This window comes from Ictidomys tridecemlineatus, chromosome 13 (assembly GCF_052094955.1).
Source record: "Ictidomys tridecemlineatus isolate mIctTri1 chromosome 13, mIctTri1.hap1, whole genome shotgun sequence".
Taxonomy (NCBI): Eukaryota; Metazoa; Chordata; class Mammalia; order Rodentia; family Sciuridae; genus Ictidomys; species Ictidomys tridecemlineatus.
Genome location: NC_135489.1, coordinates 51,783,552 through 51,800,806, shown reverse-complemented (window position 1 = coordinate 51,800,806; position 17,255 = coordinate 51,783,552). Strand labels below are relative to the sequence as shown.

At 38.3% G+C, this 17,255-nt stretch overlaps 1 protein-coding gene across 19 annotated transcripts in view; it reads left to right on the top strand.

Annotated features, from left to right (window-relative positions):
* Window positions 1-17,255, top strand: part of Dlgap1 (DLG associated protein 1) — an 878,199-nt gene that overhangs the window by 552,464 nt on the left and 308,480 nt on the right. Inside the window, exon 1 of one of the 19 annotated variants that reach the window (XM_040274839.2) lies at window positions 3,986-4,090. The exons of the other annotated variants lie outside the window; for them this stretch is intronic. Coding sequence (XP_040130773.1) covers window positions 4,040-4,090 — 51 coding nt within the window. The 5' untranslated portion in view covers window positions 3,986-4,039. Of the gene's footprint in view, window positions 1-3,985; window positions 4,091-17,255 lie in introns of those variants that run through there. 19 annotated transcript variants of the gene reach the window in all.

The following is a 17,255-nucleotide window of genomic DNA, read 5'->3' as shown; positions in this document are numbered from 1 at the left end:
CATCTAGCACCAAAGATCAGACCTCCAGGTTCCCAAAACATACCCCTTTTGCTTATCGTATTAGAAGAGTGGTCAACAGGAATTCAGGTCTCTCCAGTGTGAGTTTAATCAAGAGTAAGTCTTTTAAAAGATGCTCTGAATGTAGTGGTCCATGTTCCTGTGATCTTTCTGCTCATAAGTAAAGACCTTTCCCAATTGATCACCTTGCTCAATTCCTACAAAGGAGATTATGTAATAGCATATTGATGAGACATTCAGCAAAGCATGCTCTGAGAAGTAATGGCTGGGGATGGGGTCCAAGAGAAGAACTAGCCTAAAATGGACAACAAGTCCAGGAAAAAAATGTCTCAAGCAGGACAAACATATGCCAAGGCAGAAACAAAAGGGTCAGAAATGAGCCTAGCATGGGTAGATCGCCCTGAGGGTAGGAGATGAGTCTGCAGAGATATGGAGAACTCCATCACTCTAGACCCTGAAGGTCATGTTTAAAGTTTAAACCTTTCATTCTTGTTCATATGGGAGGGAGGAGTGGGGAAGACTGACATTTACTTTGCTTTCTGAAAACATCCCTTTGCAAGGTATGAAAAGCGAAAAGCAATGGAAAAGGAGAACCAACGAGAAGACAAATATACAATTCTAGGTTTTAAAAAAAAATAGCTGGGAGAGAGAGGAAAGTGTCCATACAAGTACCTATGTTCCTGACTTGCATAAAAGATGGTGGATCCTTCACAGAAGTAGGGAACTCAAGAAGACCCCCAATATGTTTACTCTGGTGGGGGGGGTGAGATGGCAGCAGAAAGAGTTTGGTTTTTGAAGATTCTGTGAATGCAGTGTTCTAAAGTATTTAAATGAAGTTGACAAGTACCTGAAGCTCATTTGGGAATTTTGGAAAGACATATAAATTTATGCATTATCTGCATTGAAGAAACTTTCCTGGGGTTCAGATTTCTCATCACCTTGTTTTTTCTCCTACCCTTTCCAATGTGAAGCTCATGTCACTGGATAGAGAGAGTAGTAGGAAAACAAAAGTTTGAGAGTTTGATATTTTGTCTTTCTTCTCCCTCCTTCCCTCTGCTCCTCCACCCCTTCCTCCTCCTCCGTCATCATCATCTGTTCACATTAAACCATCTGGAGCAGGCTTTGGGATTTTCCTTGTTCTTCTAGTGTTCTTAGGACTTTAAAAAAAATTAGAAACCTCATTTCGCTCTGGGCTTAGCCCCTTGGTACAATTCTTTTTTTTTTTTTTTTTTTTTTTTTTGGTGGGAGAATACCGGGGATTGAACTCAGGGACACCTGACCACTGAGCCACATCCCCAGCCCTATTTTGTATTTTATTTAGAGACAGGGTCTCACTGAGTTGTTTAGCACCTCGCTTTTGCTGAGGCTGGCTTTGAACTCGAGATCCTCCTGCCTCAGTTTCCCAGCCACTGGGATAACAGGTGTGTGCCACATGCCCTGCCCCTCAGTGCAATTATGTAGACACTCATCCCCTCCTGTATTGTTCCTTGCTTGAGAACCTATCTTCCACGTTTAAAATTTCAAGTTTCTTTCATCAAAACACTTCAAAACCCTATTTTCCAATGCTTTTGGTTTCAAGGGCTTTCTTCTTTTGTTCTCATCTAGATCACTTGATGGCTATCATTGCAATTAAGTTTTGTGATCCTACTGTCCCTCTTGAGTCCTCTGCCTATTCATGGTATCAAAAACAAGCGTCTGTCTTCTCATTCTCTTTCCTCCACTTCTTCTTCTTCTTCTTCCCCTCTTTATTCTCTTCTTCCTCTTCTTCCTGTTTTCTTCTTTATCCTCCTCCTCCTCCTCATTTTTATCTTCTTGATGTCTCTCTGTTTTGCAAATTTTTCTTATTGAAAGTTTTCTGCAGGGGCTGGGGTTGTGGCTCAGTGGTAGAGCGCTTGCCTAGCACGTGTGAGGCGCTGAGTTCGATCCTCAGCACCACATAAAAATAGATAGATAGATAGATAGATAGATAGATAGATAGATAGATAGATAGATAAAATGAAGATATTGTGTCCATCTACAATTTAAAAAAATTTTTAAAGAAAGTTAGCTGCAATAAAACATTAGCACCAATGGTTCTTTAGGTCTATCTTATAGCCTCTCTAGTCCTCAAGAGTCACCCACATCTGGGTTCATTCTTTCTCCTCCTTCACCTCTCCCTATCTGCCTTTTACAGAATTCATTATATATGACCAATTTATGTAACAATAAACATCACATGACAACTTCCCATGACAAATTAGTTTTGTGAACATCCTTATTGAGTATAATTCAGTGGTCTTAGTGTATTCACAGAGTCCTACACCAAAATCAAAGCTAAAAACATTCCCTCTGCTTGAGTACGAGACCCTGTATTCATGAACAGTAACCCAATACTTCCTGCTCAGGGAAACTACTAATCTACTTGCTGTCTCTGTAGGTTCTGTCTATGCTGGACATTTCTTTATAAATTGGAATAATAAAGCGTATGATCTTTTGTGTATGGCTTTTTAAAAATTTTTTAAAATTTGTTCCAATTAGTTATACATGACAGCAGAATGCATTTCGATTCATTGTACACAAATGGAGCACAATTTCTCATTTCTCCGGTTGTATATGATGTAGAGTCACAGGATGTGTGCAGTCATACATGTACCTAGGGTAATGATGTATGGCTTCTTATAATTAGCATAGCTTTTCAAGATCCATCCATATTGTAGAATGTGTCAATATGTCATTTCTTTTTATTGCCAAGTGTGTGGGTACACTGCATTTTGTTATCTATTCATGGTCTATGGGGACATTAGGGTTATTTCTGCTTTTGCTATTCTGAATAATGATTCTACAAACATTTGTTTTCTAATTTTTATGTGGAAATTTGTTTTAATTTTTCCCTATATATACCTAAGAAAGTAATTGCTGGATCATATGATAATACTGTGCCAAATATTTTTAGGTCAATCAATCATTTAATTATGCCTTTTCTTTATACATTCTCATTAAAGACAGTCTGGCCTTTTATTAATTCAGGAGAGGAGAATTTGGGGGGAGGAGGGTTTACAGTGACAAGACAATAAAAGTTAAAAAGCCTTTGCTCTAAACTAAAATTACATCACAGTCATATTGATCTTGCCTGTTGATAACCTAGAACTGATCTTCCTATGGTGACTGACAATTTCTATTGAGAAAGCCGGATCTTAATAAACACCACCTGTTCAAAACTTTTGAAGTAAAACACTTGGGAGGACAAGCTACAGTAGTTCTTTTACCCCATCTAGAAATGAGACATACACGGAACAGGTATTTTCTGGGATTTTTTTCTATGGAAGTTAGTGTTTTTAAAAATTAAGAGTTCACCTAGAGGTTTCTAACATGTGTTTACTTAAAGAAACTTAGTGAATTAAAGAATATTGCTTCATTTTCTTCCAAAGACAAAAAAAATTGGATATACAAAAAACAAATATCTACTGGTATTTTACTCCTAGATCCTAAAAGTCCCTGTTGGTGCGCCGTATCTGAATGTTGTATCCAGTTTCCGTGTGTGCACAAAATTGAAACCTGCCTCTGTCTTTCCAACGCTAGTGAGACCATCAGGCATTTTGTTTTTTAGCAAGTTTCAGGGATGGCACCCCCACATGAACTTCTCTTTGACAGAATACACGTAACCCGCCCCCGATATGTGCCGCACCTTTGAATCAATAGCCCAAGAATCCACAGAGATAATGAAAGAGAGTGATGTCGTTTTGCTGGGACAGTGAGCCTGCTCCACCCTGTAACTGCACTACTATGCAAAATTGCACAGGCTTAAAAACCTGCACTCAGTATCTACTTAAGTGGTAGTCTTCTGTGATGAGATTTGATTCCACCTTCATATGAATGAAAATGTAAAGTTACAAGTCTCGAGTTGTGAGCCATCGCCAATCACTCTCCCTCCACCCCCAAGCCCTGTGTTTACTGCCTTACTCACCCACTTTGCATCGGCAAATCATAGAGAGAGCCTAAGTGCTCTCAGCTGCACTATACCAAATCAAAGCTGAGATGAATAATGAACTTAATTTTCCATAAAGACATTCTGTTTGGCATTTCAGCTAATAAGGTAAGCTAATATTACCAATTCTGGGTTATGGAAAGGAAAAAGAAATAGTCTGTTTGTGCTTGACTTCTGGGTTAATCCATAATTTATCTTTGAACATGCTGGAGATGGTTTTATGTTTCATGATGTCTGTGAATTTGGGATGAACAGTTTTATAAAGAGTACCCCTCAATGCACCCTTTTCCTTTGATGCGGTTGCTTTGGAAGCTAGAGGGGCTGAGGGAGAAACCTAGCTTTTTAGTAAGAATGACATTCATATAATTTTTTTATCATCTGTAATGCAGAGTGAATTTAGTTAAACATCAGAATATTTAGATGTAACAAAGACAGACTGAATTATTTAAGCACTGATTGTTGGAGATATTTATCATGATATAATGTAAATTGATGTCGAATTTGCTCTAAAGAAAGCAGAATATATACATCATGTTGGTTTTTGAATCATTTTATTTCTAAGTACATGTTATTCTAGAGAAGGTAGTAATTTTCAATTGCTAAAATTATTCCACAGCTTCGGTTGAGGTGGATTTCATTTTGTAAGATTGTATTTTTTAAAGTAGCAGCATACTGATAATATGAATCTTTCTTATTACTTTCTTGATTTGCCGTGGCTGCAACGATTTCAGTTCATGTGGGAAATGTACTTGTCCACTAAGTTCGTGGAGTTAGAGCAATCGGATCTTTCTAAGACTTTTATTACTACCCTGGCCACTATATGTCAAAAGCAAGAAGTGATGAGATAATTACTAAATTGGCTTTACTTTTTTTTATGATTCAGCTTTTTGGTGTTGAACACAGGGATTTTTTATTTCATACAGATCACAGCACAAATCCTTGAAACTAGCAATGGCTTAGCAAGATGGAGAAGAAATTGTAGTCTTTTCTATCAGAATAACAAAAATGAAAACTATAATTAAGATTAATGTTTTTAGGCATTCTGGGCTTACTGCTATGTCACCTGAAAATCAGAGACTCTATTCTCTCAAAGTAGGTGACCTCAAAAGATATTTTGGAAGGTCTACTCAAAAACAGCTAAAGAATATGGAAACATTTGGAGAAGTGGAAAGTAACTGTTCCTCCTATTCCTACAGTCTCCTCTTTGTATTGTTTTTATGCCTGTGAAATGAGCTACAGACAGGGAATGGTTTATGTCATGGAAGTCTTTAAACATCACCATCAGACTTTATAGATAAAGAACTTTTCTTTTCTTCCTTCACCATGTCTATTGTTCCTAGAAGTAGAAATGTGATGCTAAGAGTGCAAACACAGGTATTTAGCAATATTTACCAATCCTAAAGCATCACCCGCAGTCCACTTACAAATTTAGACAGTTCCCCTGAAATACATCTAATTTAGTAAACCTATGAGAAGTCAGAGTGTGGATTTTTTTTTCTATCATGGTTAATTTTTAAGAATAACAAGACAGACATATGTTACCTATTCATACTTCAAGGTTTTAAAATATGTTCAATTTCACAGCTATTCTGTTTGTAGAGCTGCATAGAAAGCTCAGGCATTGTGGGTTGTTTTGAGATTTGAAACACATTTGCTTTCTTTTCCTCTTTTTTCCTCCCTTTTTCTCTTACACCCCATCCCTCCACACCTTCCTCGGCTGCTCAATGGACTATTTTGCTGCTTTGATTTTGACATTTTCCTCCTTTCCCTTCTCCTTAGTATCACTGATCCAGAACCTATGGGTTGCTCTATGCCTATCTTAAAGCTGACAGAAACAAACTAAGAGACAAACCTTTGCAATGACCAAGTTGTTCATCTCCCTGCCATTTGTTCAATAAAAAAGACATTTATACCAGCAAGACTTTTGTCCACTGTATTCATCCAAACAACTCAACAATGAAAATGGGCAAGGCTATTTGGCCAGCATCCTTTTTGAGATGTATTCACTGCAGTGGCCATGAGATGTCACGTCAGGCCTTTAAGGTAAAATTTTTGCAAGGCATATGTTATTTATCCACTCACATGCTGACTATGTGTTGGTGAATTCATGGAGAAAATCTAAAAAAAAGCATGCACTCACACACGTATACACAGACAGTAAAGACCAGGGAGCAACTGCCAACTGAGGACAGTGGTGACCGAGGTGGCAGCTTTGATACAGATGGCCCGCCATCATAAAGCGTTCTTGGCACCACTGGCAAAGAGGTCTGACAGAAGGCAGCAAACAGATTTGTTCCCAAATGCACGTGAAGCCCATTCTTGGGCACAATCAGAATTAACTGCAGGAAGAACAAAGATGAGAGAGGACTAAAATATCACTGGATTTGGTTATCACTGTTAGTGTGACCTCATTTATACTCACAGACTGGGGGAACCCAAGAATATGGGGTTTGCAAAAATAAAGGCATTTTTCCAACCTACCATGTCTAAACTTAGTCTCCTCCCCCATGAGTCTATCCTGGGGTTTCCTAGCCCTGCAAATGGTATCACCAGCTACCTTTTTAAAAAATCCAGAAACATGAGGGGCAACCTTGATACTTCCCTCTACTTCATATCAAGTCTCCAAGGAAGACTCATAAAAGTTAACAGAATGGATGAATGAATGGGAAAAAATCATCTAATTCTATACATCTTAAATTTCTATACACTTCTTTCCATTCATCTGCCACTATCCCTGTTAAATTTCCATCATCATTTTTTTTCTAGATCGTTGTAAATACCTCCTACACAATCTAGTTTCCCCTCAATCCAATCCATTCCATAGACCATAGCTCAAATGATCTTTCTAAAATGCATGTGGAATCACTAAATCTTTTACTTAAAAATCATTTGATGTTTTTACCTTTTTACCTTGGCATGAAGTTCAAACTCCTTAGCATGACTTAGAGCATCTGACATAATTGGAGACCTTTTTCTTTCATAGTCTCATTTCCTAATTCTTCTCTGTTCCCTTTGCAATCCAGCCGTTCTGATCTGTTTTCCCTTTCTCACAGGTGTCATGCACTCTTGCCCAGCACCTTTTCAGGAACTTCTTCCTCTTCTGTTCCTTCTATCCATCACCCTAAACTCCTCTCTCTCCTATTTAACCCTTTCTCAACTTTCTAGTCTCATCTAACATGGTACTTTCTCTATAAAGTCCTTTATAACTGACCGAGTTGGACCCAGGTACTGTCTCCCAATATGTTCTCCTAGTACCCATTATTTCTTTATCATACAATTTCTATTTTATGTATAATTGCCTGTTGGTTTGACTCTTGCACTAGCCTTCCAGGTCCATGAAGCTAGATGTCCAACTTGTCAGTCTCGAGCTGCCATGAGTGATATTAATAATAAAGAATGGGCCCCTCCATTTGTTTGATTGTAGGAACAACTCTTCACATGACCCACTGCCTCCTTAGAACGAGAGGAAAACTTTTCAGTAATCATCGTACAGTAATCATAGAAAAATCCTTCACTTTTTATTAGCTGCTGGTGTTCATTTGCTTTCTGACTTCCAAGAGTCTGCCTTAAGTATATTTTTTTCCTTATTGTTAGTCTGAAGGTACTTTTTTTCTGAAGGTGCCCCAGTATTCTTTATTCTCAAGCTTTCTCTTATAACCCCTGTGTCTCTCCAAGTTTTTAGCCTTTCTCAAATTGTCTACAGTAAAAGTAGCTGGGCCTTACATTTCTGTTACATTTCCATTGTCCTTTTCAACAGGAACTATTTTCTTGGTTCTGGTCTATGATTACTCTTTCCACAGCGCTTTTGCTCAAACTCAGTTGGTCCTTAATGTTTTTCAGCCTTTGCCTGATGTCAGCCTACTTAGGGGGCTTTCACTGGTCTTTCATTGGAGAAGCAAACTGCTGCTTGTTACCCCCCCCCAGCTGCTTAATTAGCAGTGCTCTCTGTAGAAGAAATAGCTAGAAGTATAGGTACAGAAGGGACATGTACAATTTCTGGGAAATTTCCCATTATGTGTGATATGGTCATGATGACTTGGCTCCTTGTGATCCACACCAACACACAGATGCACACAACTAAAAAATGTGAAAGACAATACAGGGGGTGTGAGTAATAGCTTTTGAGTTGGACAGAACTAGGTTGGAATCCTCTTTCTACTATTGCTGTATCTACATGCCCCGATCAGGTTACTTAACCTTTTCATGCCTCCATTTCTTCATCTGTAAAATGGAGATCATAATGGTGACTACTTCTTAAAGTAATGTCTGCCACACAGTCCTCAAGTGATAATACTGATGGCATGGGTGGTTGTGATAAGTAGAAGAGTGCCACCAAATATGGCCATAGTCTCATCCCAGGAAACAGTAAACACTATTTTGCCTGGCCAATAGGATGTTACAGGTGTGATTACATTATCTTGCTATGTGAGATTAATGAATTATCTGAGTGGACCTTAAATGTAATCACAAGTGTCCTTATAAAAAGGAGACTTGGACCACAGAAGAAAGGCATTTGACCATGGGAACACAAAGGGATTTGTAGAAGCTGTACTTTTGGTTTTGAAGATGATGGACGAGGCCATCAGCCAACAAATGGATCTATAGACAGTGAGGGAAAACAAGGAAATGGATTTTCCCTTAGGTCCTCTAGGGGGCACTCAACCTGGCCAATAGCTGAGTTTCTGATCATTGAATCTACTGTGAACCTCTGGCCTTCAAAACCATAAGAGAATAAATATGAGTTGTTTTTAAAGCTGCTGAGCTGGTGGTGATTTGATATAGCAGCCAGAGGAAAGTAAGGCAGTGATATTTTGAGAAATGAAAGATAACTCCAAAATGAGCTGATCAAAGAGGAATAAAATGTTAATCTAAGAGAGATGATATTACAAAGGCTGATGGTGTAGGATGGAAAGGTCCTCTAAGATTCAATGTGTGCTGGAATATGTGCATGAAGGTATCCCATGCTTGAGTTAGAGCAAGTCCAGAAAGAGACAATTGAGGGGTGCAGCCATCTGTGGGACTTTGGGACAAAAATGGAAGTTGTGGAAAAGGGAGGCAGTAACTAGTGCCTGAGGGTGGGATGAGACCATGCAGGGTGGCAGAGCTAACGGTGGAATACCCTGTTCAGAAGAGAGGATTGATTCAGAAGAAAGACTTGGCAGAGGAACTTCCCTGGGTAACCAGCATGGATCTTAGAAAAGAGGACCTGTGTTCTACAAAAGGAGTGTGTTCTATGGTTCTTGGGGCAACATTAGAGAAAAAGACAGTTCAAGAAAAGAAATCCTGGGAAAGACCTCCTGGGTCCTTCAACCAAGTCAAGACTTTATGATTAGCACATGTCTGAGTACTTTCAATGTAACCTATTTATAGCATTTGGATTCTATTTTTAGGACCCAAGGTCCAAAGTGAAGTTTGTTTCACATGAGCTCTCCATATATTGCATGTAATTTGGAAAAGGTGTCGTGTTCACATGTCATATTATGCTGTTAGAAATACCTGTGCTCATGCCACCACATACTGTTTCCTGTCTTGTAAAGCCTCTTCTTCTCCTTTCACCCAGTTGGTAAAAGTCTCAAGTTAAGCACTAACTTGAATCAGCTTATACTGCCTACATCTATATTTTCCAGCAACTTAGACATTTTGCTGTAACCACACTGGAGTGTTTGTTGCTCTCTCCTCTCCAGTAGTACCACCTCTCCCCACAAGTCAGAAAGATCCCTGAGGGCAAATACAAGTCTACGGATACTGTGTCTTCTACTCCCACAGTCCTTGGCATATAGGAGGAATTCAATATATGAGAATAAATGGGTAGATGAATTGAGTCATTCATTGTATCCTGTGGGCATAATTATTATAGGATGAAGAAAATATAAAGTTCATGGATCATAGGTCAGTGTCTAAAGCAAATACATCCTTCCACCCTAATCTGTCAAAAAGAAAAAAAAATTGTAAAATGAAGTAACATTGGATTCACAGGGTTTTTTTTTTCCTTAGAAAAGATAAAGTTGCTATGTTTAATACAAAATTTCTAAATGAATGCAACTCTACTCTTTTTGTTGCAAAAATAAATAGTAAGTGGGAACATGTCATATTCATATGGGAATACAAATTATCTCATGTAAATTAACAAATCACTAATGAGAAAAAAATGTATGCAGTATTTGCCTGTGTCATATTTTATAATATGGAGTATTTTCTTTTCTTAAAGTGAAATTATCAATTTTGTCTATTTTTATACACTGCAGTGTTTTTCAAAGTTCCATTTGTGAAAAGAAGGAGGATGTACTTGTATAAAGCATTAATAATGTTTGTTGCCTGCCAAAATTAATGTATTCACACCAGAGTCATAAACCTCATCAAAATAGAGCTGGACAGAGTTGTAAGAGGGAAATATACCTCAATCTCAAATCATTTCCAACTGCTTCATCTTTATGGAAAGTAAACAAACCTTCTAAGCTATTGAAGAGGGAGAGCTAATTCATGGTAATGGAGGTTTAAACATAAAAGGAAGAGGAAAAAAGAAAATAACATATGCTCGGATTCCAAAATCCTGTTACATCATAACACCCAAAATTGGAAGGAAGATGGAAAACACATCTTGAAAGCCTATTCTACATGCTTGGCTCCACCTCACAAAAATCCCTGTGCCATTTTATTAACAAACTTTTCCACATGGAGCAGTTGGCTCTAATACAAGGCTACACCTTGCCTTTGTGTTAGAAATCGATTTATTTTTTCCCCCCTCATCCTGAGTTCTCCTGTAGCTAGCCCCAGGGACTCCAGAGCCCGCTTCGTTGTTCATCATTAGTATTTATCACTTTTACAAAATGCCACTGGGTGCTCAGAACTTGACCACACTATTTAAAAGAAAACACAAAATCCCTGCTCTTCGCAGGGGCGCCCAGACCAGTAAAAGCATTTGCAGAATCTAAGAGGAAAACACATTAGTGAGGAAACAATGTGTCCAACAAGAGGACCACTTAGGTAGCCTTTGTGAAGTAGGTCCAGAGCGAACACAGGACATGTGGGATGGAAACTCTTCTCCCCACAACCTGGCCACCCACCACAATGGGCTCAGGTCAACGCATGGCCTTGGAGCAGGAGCAGGTGGCACATCAGATTTGGAACATGTCAGGTATTCAAGGCACAGACCAAGGAGAGGCGAAAACTGTAATTCCTCCCTTGGTGGGCAGATCCCTTTGCCTGCAGCCTGTGTGGACAGCATGTAAGGTCAGGAGAACACTTGACAAAGGGAAAAATAATCTAATCCTGTTACCTTTTTGACTACTAAGAGAAAACTTCTTTAAAACTAGAAGAAAGTGCTGTACAGTGAAGGATAGGTCGTGCCTCACATGGACCTGATTTCCTTTTTCATATTACTCGATAAATGCAATTTCCTCTTAAAGTATATTTTTTTAATAAATAAAAGCAGTAAGATGTCCAGATTGGCACATTATTCTGGGTGGGAAAATGATACATTGGGTTTCATTTCCTCCTGGTGTCATAATCTTTGCCATCAGCAATGCTACCAAGATGGTAACACTGATTTTAATATTTCAGACTTTAATTGACTATAGTTCTCTTGTATATGTACTCAGGTTGAAATTTCAGGTGACAGTGTATTTTCAGCTCAACCTATTTTAATTATCCTCAATTCTATGGAATCACCTGACAGCAGGTTTAAGGCTAATATTAACCATATCTTTATTTTTTGGCAGATTGGTGCAAACATTAGTAAATAGGTCTATATAGTCAGATAAAATATACTCAACATCAGCTTTATATTCAGTTTTATAACAGTGCCTACCAAAATAGCAGACACTCAGTAAATAGTTGATAAAGGAATGATGAGAGGAAAGTATGTATTTAGGAGGTTGAAGGAAGAGAAAAATCTCCTTACCTAGTTATTAGAAAGTCTTTCCAAACATGTTTAGATTTTCATGAAATTTATTGTGATCATGAAATAGTAAACCTCAGTATGCCCTGATGCATCCAATGATGCTGATTGGTTCCAAAAAGGCTAATCTTTATATATTAGAAAAGGGAATATTTTTCTATAAAGTTCTCATTCCACAACAACTTGCCATTCTTATATAATAGAAATGGTAAATGTAGCATTAGAATTCTGCTTCTTTTCTCCAAAGGATATTTTTTTAAAAGCACCCACAAATGTCATCTCATCTATTTTTAAGCAGAGTGCTGCTGGATAAACAGCTGAAATTGTCTAAACCCAATGGGAAAATTCAAAGTTTAAATAAGCTATTTTATCTCATTGAAAATAAGTGGCACCAAATGACACTGAACATATGGGGCTTTGCGTGCAGTTACGTATAAATTTCCTTAACTTTGAATATAAAATTCTAGCTGAAGCTGAAGAATAGGGAAGCAAAGTACATTCCATAATGATTCTTTGGAGGTTCTACTCTGTTTCTTGAGCCCAGCTTTCAATTATTTCTTGTTAAACACTGTTCCTGCACGCCTGGAATCCCAGCGGCTAGGGAGGCTGAGGCAAGAGACAGCAAGTTCAAAGCCAGCCTCAGCAACTTAGCAAGGCCCTAAGCAACTCAGCAAGACCCTGCCTCTAAATAAAATATAAAAAGGGCTGGGGATGTGGCTCAGTGGGTTCAATTCAAGTGCCCCTGGATTCAGTCCCTGGTACAAAAACAAAAACAAAAACAAAAACAAAAAACCACTGTTCCTTTGTTCCTTAGATCTCTCTTGTATGTAATGATGTTTCAGGAGACAGATGAGACAAGACATCAAATAGGAACAGGAAGCAGGTTTATTTAGCTATAGTCAGGTTCAGAGGGCAAACCTTTCATTGTAATCAATCTATCCCCCTGAACCCCTAGTTCAGATAGTTTCAGAACTTTATACCCAAAACATGTAAGGGGAGGGGCTCAGAAGTTCACAGTCTGCAGAAGTTCACATAAAACAGCTTTTCTTTTATAGTTCTGGGCAAGTAAACCCTTCAAGGACAACACCTGAGAAGGGGAGAGCTTCTTCTCCCCTGCTTTTTTCCTCCCCCTGCCAGTTGTTACCATGGAGCCCAGTTGGTAACTTCTCTTATCTTGGAAATGTAGACATCCCTGTGAAGCCCATCTCATGGCCAGAGGTCTTATTAAAGGATCTGTCTTTTTTTTTTTTTAATCACACTTTGCATTTGCAAACACACTTCTACAAAATACTATGGTGGATAAATGTTTGTGAAAATAGTAAAGGGGCGTTCAGCACCTGGAGTGCTGATGTCTTCCTGGCCAGTGGCCAAGTAAAATAGAATGACAGGAAAATAGGAAGTTTAACTACACTGAACTCTTTTATATAGACTCTTTCGTTGATAGTCGTAAAATCAGTTATGGTGCAGATTTCTGGAGAAGCTTTGTTAAGATTTTCTGTGGAGAAGGATGTGCCACTACAATGAAGCTATATCTTTGAATTGATAAAATGTAAAGAAAACAAATACTTTAAAAATAAACAAGCAATTATATAAATAAATAAATAAACTAAGCTGGGCACTGTGGTGCACACCTGTAATCCCAGTTTCTTAGGAAGCTAAGGCAGGAGAACCACAAGTTCAAGGCCAGTCTCAGCAACTTAGAGGAAACCTTTTCTCAAAATTTAAAAAAAAAGTGGGGGGGCTAGGGATGCAGCTCAGAATCTCCTGAGTTCAATTCCCAAAATGAAGAAAGGAAAGAAGGAAAGAAGGAAGGAAGGAAGGAAGGGCCAGCCCTCTGGGGGGGGACCCACCCCCCGGGACCCACCCCCCAATTCCACAGCCACATCCTAATGTATGTTTTCCCTATCCAACTCCCCAGAACACCAAGATTTTCAATAAAGTGACAAAATTACTGACAATTATAGAATATAAATTAAAAGAAAAAATAGATCTACAGTGATTGTAACTTAGGGGATTTTTCCACTGGCTTCATATTTTTAATAAAATTGTATACGCTAATCATGAAAAATTATAGTTCAGAATGATGTAGCATCAAAAGCCCTACAACCCCTTGTCCCATTCCTACTCCCAAAAGATAAAAATTGCTATAACCATTTTAACATTTTCCTCCAGTTTTCTTTATATTCAAATTCACAAATATACTCATGTAAAACTGTAGATATGTATCTGGGCCCATGTACATAGATGTATGAGTGTATGCACATCTTCTTTCTTCTGTTTTAACAAATTGTTATTACACTACAAATACTGTGAAGCCCTTGGCCCTCCTTACTTGCTACGTGTCTATTGTCAACTTTCCACATCAATATGTAGAACTCTGCCTCATTCTTTTCAGTATCTATGAATGGCTTTGTGATGTGGGAGTGTTCATTCACTTAGCCAATGTTTAATGCCCATTTACCCTGTGCCAAGCACTCTTCCCTGGAAACACAGGTTGGAACAAAATAAAATCCCGGCCCTCATGAAGACCATATTCTATGATATTAATATCACATATTAAAGAACTAATATATTAGAAGCACTTTTCACAGGCGCACTTTTTCTTATACAAACAGTGCTGTGATGAGTCGTCTAGTAAACAAGTCTTTACACCAATTTATCAGTTGGATAAACTGCAGAAATTATTTTGATATATTCAGTCATTCACTCAATGTTTTATTTGCATCATCTCCTTTAGAAATAGATTGTAAAGTTTTCATTGTCAATTAAGTCAATACAGTAATGGAATTTAAACACAAATATTCTATCATTTTTAGGTCTATATCTTAATTAGACTATTAAAATTTTATCTGAATCAAATCCCCCTAGATGAGTCTATGATAATGCTCCAGGAGAGAATCGAGTCAGATGTTCCACTTTTCCTCAACTTTTTTTTTTTGCTACCAGGGATTGAACTCAGAGGCACTAGACCACTGAGCCACATCCTCAACCCTATCTTGTATTTTTTATTTAAAGACAGGATCTCAGTGAGTTGCTTAGTGCCTCAATTTTACTGAGGTTGGCTTTGAACTCTCAATCCTCCTACCTCAGTCTCCCAAGCTGTTGGGATTACAAGCATGCACCACCACGCCCAGCTTCCTCTAGTTTTATTGATCACATATGCTAGAAATGGCCAATTTAAACATTTAGTAATGCTTTCCAGACAAAATTTTTGTACCTCCTTTTGCCTCTTGTGTAACATGTGAACCATAGAGGAGGTGTTTAGTAAATCAAAGCAAACAGTGAGTGTATGACATTGTTCATAGGCATACATTCAAGAAAATTATGCCTCCAACATAATTTTCATAACATAACTGGACCAAAAAAAATCAATTGTTATTTATAAGAATTTCCTTTAGAAAGCCATTTGGCTGCTCTTGCCTCTATGTCCCATATGTATTTTATGACTGAAACCAGGTCAAAATCTTCCATACACTCTTAGAAGGAAAAAGGGAAGTTGTCAGGTGAGAGGCTGTGCAGGGGGAGAAAGGTAAGGTGGTCTCGCTCCCTCTACTTTGTGTCTGGGGCAGAGACATACTGAGCTTTTTCTTCTCATTTCCTCCCCACATACTCCACTGGGCCACCCACCTCCACCAAACATTCTGGTTTCCAGTGTCTTCTAGTCATATTGGGGAAATATGACTGGTTTGGGCAGAAACTAGGAAACCATGTAGTTGGGTTTTTTGATTTTTATTTTTTCTAATTTAAGAAATAGTCCCTTCCAAAATAAATAAATAAATAAATGTTTCTGTGGACGTTCCAACATGAAATGGACTTTTTTCCCCCCCCTAGACATTTGTCCAATTCTGCAGCAAGGAAAAACAAAATGATTCTTTTCATCAAATGGAATATCATAAGTGGGTTTAATTTAATGCTGTTCTAGTAATTCAGAATCTCTTCCTCTTAAACAAACAATTGCTAGCTTGAGTAGGAAGTTAGGTGCCCACACATCCTGCTACATGGAGGTGTATAGATCACGGAAAGCCAGCATGGTTTCTAGGAGGAAGTGTGGACGTCTCGGGAGCTCTCACCAGGTCAGCTTGACCCTTTGGTGAAAAGGCAAAGAAAAACATAACAAAAGAAATCCTTTCTCAGATGAAATACATCACCATCATTACTCTCCGTAGGTAATGCACAATTTCCATAATAGGAAAAACACCAGTTTTGAATATGCAGTACACTGTGGGTTCACGTGTATGTAAGAAAGAAAATGTTCAAGACTGAATTCCAGGCTTCTTCAGAGACACAAGGAATAACGAGTGTGCATGCCATGAGCAAGGGATCTATTTACTTCCACATTCAAAGATAATCATTTCTTCTCTTGAATAAGCTTTTTTTCCCCTCATTACAGTTTTTACCATCAAAAAGGTGGCAGAGTCTCGGTGCATGTTATAAAATTCAAGACGTAACCTATACCTATTTTTACAGAACAATATCACTCACTTGTCTCTATTATAACATTTTATTTGCACCAATATCTTGAGACACTCGAATACTGGCACAGGTTTGGCACAAAATGTAAATTCCTAAAGGCTGGACTTTGACATGGTTCTTCCCTCTAAATATAGTGGACCCTCCTCCGTTTTTGTTCTCTTCATATCCATTGTAGGGACATGCAACCAGTTTCACAAGTTGTAGAAAAGTGCTCATATATATTGATCAACTATTTTTCACTTTGTAGAGTTTAGTGGTTAAGTAAATAGTTGGAGTATGATGAAGTGGAGTGTTAAATGGCCCAAAAGGAGATCTGAATTCTCACCCATTCCTAACACTTATTAGCCATGATGGCTAATCGACAGTTTACATCTGGATGTCCATTTCTCCATTTACAAACGAGGAGTTTGACATTTACCATAATATAATGTAAATAATGTTCTTGTGAGAAAAAAATGTTGAGTCTGAGAAACTGAGTGAAATACTCAGGTTTCTATAATTGGCAAACATTCTGGAATCTTTAAAATGCTAATATGCATAGTTCCCAAACTATCTTGGACCCCTCTTCTGAGAGCAGAACAATTTGAAGGATTGGTGATCCATAAAATGTGCTTTGTAATACGCTGGGGTGAAATGACAGTTTTAGTTTTCTGCCTGGCTGATCCTCCCATGATCTGGTGATGGGCTTCCCCTGGCTGGTAAAGTTCAGTTGACTCTTTGATGGAATATAGTTTTGGTTCCCATAGATTTCCATGAAAATAAACAGCTACCGTGTCCTCTCTTCTGGATGCTGCTCATGTGTTCCCCACCTCCTGCCTGTACATCCACATGTGTGCCTACACACCAGCTCCTTCCTGCCCAGAAACATATTCTGCTGAGGTCCCTCCTTGTTGCCCACATCTG